Source organism: Trematomus bernacchii, unplaced genomic scaffold (genome assembly GCF_902827165.1).
Source record: "Trematomus bernacchii unplaced genomic scaffold, fTreBer1.1, whole genome shotgun sequence".
Taxonomy (NCBI): Eukaryota; Metazoa; Chordata; class Actinopteri; order Perciformes; family Nototheniidae; genus Trematomus; species Trematomus bernacchii.
The window spans coordinates 4,501,406-4,512,819 of record NW_022987869.1 but is presented as its reverse complement, the minus strand read 5'-3'; the positions used below and the strand labels follow the sequence as shown (position 1 = coordinate 4,512,819).

Genomic DNA, 11,414 nt, shown 5'->3' with positions numbered 1-11,414 from the left:
TAAAATAGGATATCAGACGATCAAAAAAATAAAATAACAAATAGACCTATTTCATGACATAGCCTTAAGCCTTATCTTAACAATTAGAATAAAAGAACAACCTGGTGTAAAACTAGGCTACCTCTATGGAACAAAATATAGGCCTAGGCTATGCTATTTAAACAGATTCAAAATGTCCAATTTGGCAAAATATTGTAAAACTAATAACAATAAACTTTAGCATAAAAATAATAATAGGTCTACTGATGCTCATTTTGTTTGTTATTTACGATAGGCTATTAAAAAATTCACTGTAAGCAGCTACTATTATCGTTCACTTCATACAAAAATATATTTACTGCATGCCGTATATTTTCACACAATTATTAGGCTAGGTGTTATTAGGCACTCCGTTAATTCATTTAGCCAAAACAAAGACATCGTAAATGTTTGTGTGTTTTTATTATTATTATTCCACTATGAAAATATATGTACAATAAATAATTTTGATTTTCACTATTAAAGAATCTCAATAAATAAACGGGTCTAAAACTCGGGTCATCAGCAGGGCTTCTCTGGAGTTGAGATTGTGTAAAAGCAGTCCAGCTTTCTGCATCGAACAGTTCCTGAGAAGTTATTTAGGCCTAGAATCCATGAAGCTGCACCAAAATGCACGAGGAAAAATCCACACAAACGGAAAAGGGCTAATCATTTGAACAAAAACGAGGCAATAAATAGGCTACCTGAAGAATGGACAAGAAAAAAAACGTTTCGATGGTGAAAAAATAAAATGTTCCTTCGATGTTTAAAAATGTAATTATCTCTATATTATAGCCGCAAAATAACACCAGCAAAAAGACGAACCAATATTTTTGAAAAGAACATAAATTCATTCAGAAATGTTTCAGGAATGTTGCCTCGAAGCTTTAATGCTTTTTAAACAGCCGTCGCCTCCGCTCGATTGTTCACCCGTCCTCCTCTTTTATTAGTCTTCTTTATTTCTCTCAGAAGTTGAGGTTGTGCAGATCTATGGTGCACAGTGTGCTTGTGAATAAATCGAAGTCCTCCTCGGAGAAATCCACCGGGCTATCCAGGGAGCTCTGCAGGCTGGGAGACAGGCAGGAGTCCCCGGCGAAGAAGGTGAGGTCGGGGAGCGAGGAGGTGGATGAGGACGCGGCAGCAGGAGCAGAGGAGTCCCGCTGCTCGGAGAAGGACGGATCGGGTCCTGCGGGCCCGGCCTCGCTGAGCTGCATCAGACCCGGGATATCGGCGGAGTTCTGAGGCGCAGGAGGGGAGTCAGAGGAGCCAGATGCCCCTGGAAGCGGTGGGCGTTCAGGGCGGCTCAATCGGCCTCCCTCCTCCGGCGTGGGTTGTGTATTATCCCCGCTGTCATTCGCGTAGGCGGCCGAAGATGGATTGCAGCTCCCCGCCTCTCCGTCCGACGTCGCCTCCCCGGTGCCAGATGCTTCCAGCGGCTGGCTCGAGTACGGAGAGGAGGCATCGGCGCCTTCGAGCGGCTCAAACCCGCCCGGGTCGCTGGATTCATGCCCCCCTCCGTCCCGGTGGTGCGTAGTCTGGCGCTTGTGTTTCATGCGCCGGTTCTGGAACCAAACTTTCACCTGCCGCTCGGTCAGGTCCAACAGCGCGGCGATCTCCACTCTCCTGGGCCGGCATAGGTACTTGTTAAAGTGGAACTCCTTCTCCAGTTCCAGCAGCTGGGTGTTGGTGTAGGCGGTGCGCAGCCGTCGGGACCCGGCTCCACCATCCAGACCCGCATGGCTCGGGTCTGCAGAGACAAATACAAATAAAAGGAGAGCAAAATAATATTGGGGATTTATGTGTAAAATCTTTTGCCTTTTTTATTTTATAGTTCGTTTAAACTTCAAATTGTAATCTATTTCATGAGAGCTGTAAAACCTCTGCAATTTTATTGCGTGCGAGATTTCCAACCAAGAAATAAGCTGCTTCAGCATCGAGCAGAAATCCCCTCGGCTCTTCTGTCTGTAATAAAACAGTAATAAAACACAAACACTCTCGTAAAAAAATACTCCTTCCGATTACAGTAGCAGCCAAAGCCATAACTGTTAGAGCGGACCAATTTGTTGATGGTAAAAAAATAATAATATAGTAAAAAGGCAGATAAAGACAGATGATAATGGTAAAACTGGTTTCTCTCTTCTGTAAAGTCTGGAGCGTGAGAGGCTGCAGTATGAGATCAGAGAATCGAAAGAGAGGAAAATAAATAAATCATGAGGAAATGTACAGGGAGATGTAGGAATGTCGATGTGACACCAAACATAACTTAAACCATGAATAGCTTTGTGAATGAGTCAGAAAATGCAGGAAATTGGGCGAGAAAGGAACACGAGACCTGGTGGGATTTTATGTGTGTGGAGAAAAAAAAGTACAGTGATTGCAATAGAGGGCAGTGAAAAAGACAGAAATGGCCTAAACCCAAGAAAATCTGATTGTGTGCAGTCTGTATCCTGTGTGCATGCTACCTCCCCCAACCCCCACCCCATCATATTCTGTTGCTCTGCCTCGCCATTATATTCCCTACCTCCATCCAATATGGCTACCCCCTCAATTGTGTTATGAATATATAATGCCATGGCGACGCTGCTGAAGCCCCACCATGCACCCAAACAACAGAATCTGCAGAATGGATTAAAAAAAAACGCCTCTGTACGTCTTTACGCACAATAAAGAAGTGTATAGCAGAACAACGATTGGAAGTGTAAGCTTTAGATGGTGCATAATTAAAATTATGCAGGTGTGCCTGGTTTGCACTCTTAAAACTTAATTCTGAAAGCTAAACATGACCAATATATTTTGAACATCGCGTTAAATGGTGCATATGTACATGCATGATGCAGACTAGAGCAAAGCACTGCAGCATAATGCAGGGGTGTCGATGTGGCTTCCCTGTTGACACAGCATCACAGCACTGCACAATACACACGCACACACTGGAAAAAGACAATGTCATCTAACCAAATCCTTGCTGTGTGTAATGAATGGTAAGTTATATAGTGGATGTGAAATGAAGATGAACACAAAAATAAAGCACAAGCTGCATATCACACTCCCTCCATCACACACACACACACAGCCGCTCCCAGCATACCGACCTGTGGGTGACTCGATGCCCGCCGAAGCGTACCCGGAGGCGGTCGGCGACGGGGAGGAAGAGGCAGGGGGGATGATGGATATGCCACCGCTGGAGCTGCTCCCAGGCTTGGGGGGCTTCTTGGATGACTTCTTCTCCTTCATCCAGGGGAACTCGTGGGCCAGCGGTCCGGCCAGGATGGCGGTGGCCGGGGCAGGGGCCTGGCCGGGCGGGCAGGGCTGCTGGGCGGCTCGGTGCTGCGTCTGGAGGCCATTAGTGACGGAGGTCCTCCGGTTCTGCTGGCTCCTAGCAGTCGGTCTCGGCTGGCTGGCTGTGCAGGGGCTGAGGCTGGGGATGGTGTGCTCAAAGGGAGGCGGAATTACTGTCGAGTCCTTGATTGATGAAGTTTGAAATGACTCCAGGACGGCGGGGAAGGACGTCAGGCACTCTGCTAGGGACGGCTGGCTGTTTATAAAACCGATCTCCCTCTCAAATTCAAAATTCATTGCTCCCTCAAACCGGCTTCTACCTCAAACGGCGAGACCCCCGAAACAATCCCTTCCCCAAAATAAAAAAAAACATACACACATGCAAGCACGCCCGCACACGCTCACAACACAATATGGCTTTGTACAAAAATAAATGAAAAAAAAAAACCACGAGCGTGTAAGGGTCCCGACCGCAATGGCGTAAATGCGGTGGCTATTTAATAATTGTATATTGGTGATATTACTAGCGTATGGGGACCTGGGTAGGCTAAACTGAAGATCTATGGGGCGAAATTGCAGCCAATTCCTGGTCACGTGACCGAAGACAACCAATCAGGAGCCCGGGCCTGACGGCAGTGATGGCTGTGGGAAGCAGCATTATTATTTTCTGTGGCAGAGAGAGGCTATTTCGCAGGATAGCTGCTATTGTTTAGTCCTCACGGGGGGTAAAGTCCAGGGAGAAAAAACGTGAAGGCGGCCGGTCGCCATGTGTGCTGTGTGGGCGGCGGGTCGGCGCATCCCGGCCCCGCGTTACGCACAAACAATAGCGCATCCCTCGGACACATTTCGGTCCTCTGGGTGATGTAATGACTGTTAACATTAGGCTGGCCACCACCGTTTACAATATGGCTCCCTTAGAAAAAAAACTACTGTTTACACCACACAGATCATTAATCTTATAAAGTGTGACAGAGGCTGAAAATCCCCAGTTTAGAAAGTTTGGGAGGGTTTTAGATGGCGCAGCAGCTCAGGAGGAGAGGATGGAGGAGATTTCTGCAGATTCTAGGAGAGAAACATTTAGATTTAACTGGGGAGGGAGGCAGCCTGTTGGTGTAAGTGAACATTTACATTTCTTAATAGACCTCTTCTTGTATTTGTGATGTAATGGCTTTCCCTAAGTGTGCGTATGCGTAAAATAGTAAGCCTTTATGTTGTCTAAATAAAATCCACCTTGAATAGCCTCTGCTGCACACTACCAATGTGTTGCTAGCTTCTCTCGCACTCTCTCCACAGTGTGATGCATGAGTGTTAAAATGTTCGCTGTGTTTACGCACAGAGAGTTCACAGCGAGGTCGCTCCTGCATGGAAGGAGGGGAAGAGGCAGGCCTCCTGTTCCTCTTAGTCAAAAAATAATAATACAGCAGCAGCAATAATGTAAACGCTAATACTAAGTGAGAGTGTGCTGAGGGGCATTCAGACTCCACAGGACGCACATGTAGATTTTTATAAAGATCAGGGAGTTTGGAGGAGCGTGTTTTTAGGGAGGTCCCGAGGAGCCCCGAGTGGGAAAAGAAGTGCGGTGATCAATCTTTCAGGCCCCGCAAAGAGGCTGACAGCAGCCCCTCTCTGTGTCTACATAACAAGCAAACCTCTCTCTCCATTTCTCCCATTTTAAATTCAGTATTCCATATTTTTACGCTGCTTTTCCGCAAAGAAAATACGCATGTCATGGAGAAATAATGTATCTGTTGAGAAATAAACCAGAGACAAAATGCACAAGTTATTTAGCTCACACAGTCGTTTTCCTCTTTTTCCCATGCCATTTGGTTTGCCCTCTGACTCTGAGAAAGAGGCAACAGAAGCAGCAATGTGAGTGGGAGTGAAGTCATTGAGCAGCAGAAAGCAGCAGTGAGTAGGCCGAGGCGACATGAACACACCACACACTGCTGACCGAGCTCCAACACCACAATACACCACAGCAGCTGCTTTAATTATACAATTTCTTACTTTTTTACCCTTTTTTTTTGTTGTAAAATTTATGGGAAGTTTTGTTGGAGAACAGATTTTTTGTTTCCGGGTGATGGTGTGCTGGAATATGTTTTTACATTATTTTATTTATCAGTGGGCTCTTTTGTTTTGGAGATACTGAGGGTAAAACACGTATTTCTATTCCAGTTTAATTGTTATCTAATTTAAAATGTAACATTAATTATTGATATTTTTAATTAGTTCAAGTTCCGGGTAGAAATTGTAAATACAATTGCAAAATAATAGTAATAAATATGAAAAAGACAAATTAAAAGACAAAGAAAAAAGTTTAAGATCTAATAGTTTTACTGTTATTGTTCTTACTATTATTGATGGTATTATTTATTTCAAAGAACTCCAAAACATTTGAATACGTACGTTTGTGTTTAATAGAGGACATTTGTGAAAAAGTTAAAGTAATATGTTCCTATGAGCTAAAAAATAAGGTGTGCTCCAAAATACACCTTAAAGGTATATTTACCTAAAGTAGTCTAATCCACCTAAAGAGTGTGACCTTATTAGTTTTTCATTGTAACCTGGCTGGGAGTGTGTGTTCTGCAGTAATAGCTGCTGAGCTCTGCGTCTGCTTTTATGAGGCAATAAATTAGATCCAATCTCTGCTTATTGGTGTTTTTATTGTCTGTTAGTCCAACGGAGATGTGAAGGGAAGTACGGCCATTATTTATGGGAGCCTGATTTATGTCCCAAGTTTTATGCTGCTCTCAGGCCTCAGCACGAGCGCGTTCAAGAGATAGAGATGTGGGGGGGGGGGTTAGAGACCATGTGACCGGGCCGAGTAGTCAGGGCTTTTTTTTAGACATAAACAGCAACACAAGACACAGAAACAAAAAGTTGAATGGGGTGAAAACATTGGGAGAGAGGAGTCTGATCTGTTTGTGCTCCCTGGCCTTACTCTGGTTATGTGGCCACACTTGGGGGGGGGGTGGGGGGGGGGGGGGGGGGGGGGGGGGGGGGCGGTGACTTATTTTGAGTCTCCTAAATAAGATTTCTCATGAAGAATAAGAGTAGAAAAAAAAGTCGATGAATGAAATTGGTGTAATTGCTTAATATTGACAAACAGGGGAGTTGAATAGTCAAATAATAGCTTCAAATAATATCTGTGGTTAAAGAAAAACCTCTTACACACAAGAAAATAATGATAGAACCCCTTTTGGAAATAAGAATAGTAGATAGTTAACATGATGCTGGGGTGAATGACTAAGACATTAGAAATATGTCAAGGAAATTGCCAACATATATGCATAATATATACAAAACTCAAACCATCTGCTGGTCTCAAAGGTAGCCTTACTTAAAAATAAAACTGAAACAAATGATCATCATTCAGGCCTCACTCACAGCCAAAACTCTTGCCCCATTTTGAGTCAGTTATGTTTCACAGAAGTGGTAACTTAACGTAAAGGGACAGTTTCAACCCAAATTCAACAGTATGTATTTGTCATAGTGCTAACTGTCAACAGATAGTCTGGTGTGAGTTGCCATGTGTTTGTCATATTAACCACAGAGATACAGTATCAGCCTTCTGTCCAGATGACTGGAACTAGCACTTTGCTTGTTTACAAAGAAATACATTGGAAGAACTCAACAGCATATCTCTCAACAGAAATCATGACCCTGTTACTCAAAACATTCCACAGAGCTTGTTGTGAGCAATCTCATGTTGGAACTGTTTTCTTCATCGATATCTCTACGGCCCATATCTCCAACATTCCCATCTTAACAATCTTGAGTAATAAAACGTTAAACAGTCCCTTTGTGAAAACATATCTATTGAATCATTTCAAATCATCAGAGTCATTCTTCTGAAAGCGTATTTGTTTTGAATAGAGAAATTGAGTCCTAAATGTTTTTTTTCAGCATTTGTGAGAGGTAAACATGATTCTTTAGATGCAATACTTGACAGTACTCGTCACTAAACTGTATAAGAATAGTTCTGACGGAGTTTGAGCTTTTTCTGTAAAGATAGTTTGGAGGAATCAGCCAATCACGACAGAGCTAAAGTAAGAAGAGGACTCCAGCCACAGCGGGTTTTAGGTTTCAGTCCAGGAATAGTTGTTGGGTCCGACCTTAGACCTTCTCTGGATGCTATATCTTGGTGTTACTAATCAGTACGGTAAATGAACACCGGCCATAGCTACAGTAGCACAATCGCTATGATCTGACAATTTGTGTTCTCCTTTCTACTTTGTAAAGCATAAAGGAGACCAGAAGCAGATTTGTATTTCTTCTAAAGGTTGACGTTTTTTTGTACTTCTGACATGTTATATGTCGCTCTAGGCTGTAGATGTTTTCTGACAGTGCTGCCATGCTTTAGCCTGCAGTACCATCTGATATTCAATCGTGCATCAGTGCCAGGTCATCAGCAGACACAAGCTGTTGGAAACAACGACACCAGATCCTCAACAGCACATCGTGGAAGCACATGAAACTGAGCCACATCATCTGATCAAATACACTCCGAAAACACATATTCTATCCTATCTATATACCTTCACTGAAAAAACTCCAACTTGACTTTAATTGAATGTATTATGTCTACAGATTTCACACAACTGTATTAGTTTAGTTGAAAGCAATAATATTAAGTTTAAATACAAAATATGAGGTTCAACTTATTATTATTGCTTTTAACTAACTTAATACAGTTATGTGAAATTTGTTGACATAATACATTTAATTAAAGTCAATGTTTCAGTTTGTTTCAGTGCACAGGTTGGCATGTATCTTAAGCAAATAGGAAAACATTGATATCAATTTGAAGAAATGTATATTTTGTCAACATTTGCTTGAAACTTGGCCTCACCCACACTGTATTTGTATATTGTTCCTTAATATTTATAAAACTATTGTACCTTTTTCTGCTTGGGACCATATACCATGTTACCCTCAAAAAGGTATGCATCATTAACTTGAGGTCCAATATGGCCTACACAAATCATATAACATCTAAAAGCAAGCAAGTCATTTGAATGTTTAAAAGATTTATAGGTGAAATATTGATGTTGACTGTTATCCTTAAAAGGGTTAGTCTACAGATAGCAGTCATATTAAGGCTTTATTATGTTCTATCACTGAGGCCAGCTGATCTTTAGAGGGTTGATTTCCGAGGGTAGTGTTTTTTTGTATTGGTCATGTAATAATATGCACCACTAAAGAACCTGACTTGAGTTCTGATAGCGCTGTTCAATAATTAGCATATTTAATAATGATGTTTGCCACAAAAATAGTTGTGCAGTAATGAGTCCTTACACCCGGGAATGAGTTAGCATTTTACCACTTCGTTATGAAGTCAATGTTTCTTTTTTTACGTGTTTTCGGTTACAAGGTCTGTGGTTAACACAACAAGATTTTAACATCTTGTTCTACGGCATAAAACACGTCGGTAATACCCCACTGGTGAACGCACAAAGCTTCAGTGTGTCATAAAAATGTCCGTTGCTAATAAGTGACTAAATAAGATAAACGCCATCACGCCGAACATTAGCCGCCTTTTGCTAAGCGTGGTGATGTGCGCCCATGCGACCGTGTTGTAGTTTGTTTATAACAGGGGTGTCCAACTCAAATACACAGTGGGCCAAAATTTAAAAAACGGTACTAGTCGAGGGCCGGACTGGTTCAATGTTTATTGCATAACTTATTGAAATGAACTTATTGCACATATTAAACCTGGAACTAACAAAGCTTAAATGATTGCCTATAAAAACAACATTAAACATTAAATAATCAGTTGCATTAATTTCTTATGGCTCTATCCATCTTTTCCAGAGTCATTTCTTATGATTACATTTTTCTATCAAATCTATTTCTCTCAAAGAAAAACCATGCCCTGTTGTCGTGAGAGAAAAAGTGCAGAAGGAAACATCCATTAAACTCAGTTTGCTGCTCTGTGATGCTAGTTCAAGCCAGATACTTGGCATCTCATCTTGGGTGCAAGTTCATCAATGTTTGGGCTCAGGCTCTGAGCTGAGGAAACCCTCAGGATGGAGTGAAGGTGTGCGTGCAATATACCGGCGGGCCAGATCTAATTGTAATTAAAAATTATCCTGCGGGCCGAAATTAAATCCACCAAGGGCCTGATTTGGCCCCCGGGCCTTGAGTTTGACACATGTGGTTTATAGCATTACATTAGCTTTTTATTTCTGCCGACTGCATTTAACCTTAAAATATCATAACGTGGCGTTAATATGTGGTGCTTTAGTAGTATTCAGAAGTATCATAAACGTGTCTTTGCCACAGAGCTTATGTTCTCTTCAATACCCTGAAATCCGATGGGGAAGTCCCATCTTTTGGTTGTGGGAGCCCTTGAGATGCTAACTTCCTGTTTGGCCAACAGGTCATCAACGCATCGCTCTTATTGTGTTCCTGACAGAAACACTGCCTAACCAAGCAATAATGCCCTTTCATTTCTTGAATGGTTATTTACCACCACACCTGAGAATCATAGACAAACTGACGATAGCTCTGAATAACGTAACATTTTATTAAAGAATTGCTCGACAGACAACTCTCTCAACAATGAAAGAAAAAGGAGCTACAAAGGACAAAAAAGAAGTTGTTTTTCTCCAAAAAGACTTTTTTTCCAGCTAATAGTTTGTCTACATTTTTCCGACTAAGCTCGGATGAGTCACCAATCCCCACCGAGCCTGCTCCCTGTACAAGCCAAGACATGTATGTACAAGGGTCATTTTAGGAACATAAAAACTACCTATCTTCTTCTAAAATACAAGAACTAAAAAATGTAACTTCAGTACATCGGACAAGAAGAAACACAACATTTTTTTTTCTTTCATAACAGGTAAATACTAAAAAAGTACAGTATTTTTTCTCGATATAAATACATGAAGGATAAATAATAATAATACAAAACAGAAAGTCTTTTTAAACTGGCTATAACAAATAAATATTTATATATGAATGTTCACTCGAACACACATTGGCGAAAGACGCTTTGATTGGAGGGCCTTCCGTCTTGAAAATAAGATTTTATTATTATTATCTTTTACCTTTTAACCATCAAAATGTCAACTCTAAGTGCAACAATGATGCCCAGATGTGGAAAGCATGTGTGTAGATCTGCACTTTAAAACCACACAGAGGGTTTATTTCTAGAAGAGCAGAGAGTGAAATAGGGGTCCAACACACACACTTTTCATGTGTGATGTGTGTGTGTTCTCCCCCACTGTCCTCACTGACAAATAAACCCAGTTGTTTTAAATATGTGTGAAATACATCAGCTCAGATTTCTGGGACATGCATTTTTGTTCAAATATATACCCTGTATCCACGTTAAAAGTCAAGATATGTGAGAACAAAACAAAACAATATTATAAGGTGATAGAAAGAGAGAGATAGAGAAAGAGATGGAGAGACAGACAGAGGACAATGACGTAGCCAAACATAAATAAATATTGTTCTCCACTCTTATTATTTACCCTGTGTCGATGATGTGCTAAAATAAGAACATTAAAAATGTCTCTTCCGTGTCCTCTCATGTGTTTGTTCAAAGATGTCAACAGCTGGCGTGACCCCGCTGGGTGTGTGGCAACGAAAGGAAGCTAGCTTAGCGTTGCTGTGTGTGTGTGTGTGTGTGTGTGTGTGTGTGTGTGTGTGTGTGTGTGTGTGTGTGTGTGTGTGTGTGTGTGTGTGTGTGTGTGTGTGTGTGTGTGTGTGTGTGTGTGTGTGATTAGCTAAAATAGCTTAGCACAGAAGTGTGTCTATGGGAGCTACTTTAGCCTTGTGTAGCTTCTTAAACCCTGTTAGATTGATGGGAGGGGTGGTGAGTGCATGTGTGGGGATGGATGTGTGTGTGTGTGTGTGTGTGTGTGTGTGTGTGTGTGTGTGTGTGTGTGTGTGTGTGTGTGTGTGTGGGGGGGGGGGGGGGGGGGGTCTGTGGCGGGTTGTGGGATGTGTAGCCTCCTTCAGAAGCCATGTGCTGCTGCCACAGACAGGAGAGAGTGTTAGTAGTGGATCGGAGAGAGGCGGGGACAGCAGGAGGAGAACGAGACGGAGAGGGGGAGAACATCCAGTGGTTGTTATGCTCTGTGGGACGAGGGAGACATATTTGTGCT

At 42.1% G+C, this 11,414-nt stretch overlaps 1 protein-coding gene across 1 annotated transcript; it reads right to left on the bottom strand.

The window, feature by feature from the left end:
• Window positions 1-424: 424 nt before the first annotated feature.
• Window positions 425-5,552, bottom strand: hoxb2a (homeobox B2a). Its single transcript, XM_034113800.1, has 2 exons — window positions 3,111-5,552; window positions 425-1,765 (listed from the first exon to the last, which is right to left on the bottom strand). Exons 1-2 carry the CDS (start codon window positions 3,592-3,594, stop codon window positions 984-986), a joined length of 1,266 nt encoding a protein of 421 aa, XP_033969691.1. The 5' UTR covers window positions 3,595-5,552; the 3' UTR covers window positions 425-983.
• Between the last annotated feature and the right edge of the window lie 5,862 nt (window positions 5,553-11,414).

Excerpts from the sequence above, each read along its gene's own strand:
- hoxb2a (XM_034113800.1), bottom strand. The coding sequence starts at position 3,594 with ATGAATTTTGAATTTGAGAGGGAGATCGGTTTTATAAACAGCCAGCCG. Across the intron at positions 1,766-3,110 it reads GGGCATCGAGTCACCCACAG|ACCCGAGCCATGCGGGTCTG; the intron begins GTCGGTATGCTG and ends TTGTCTCTGCAG.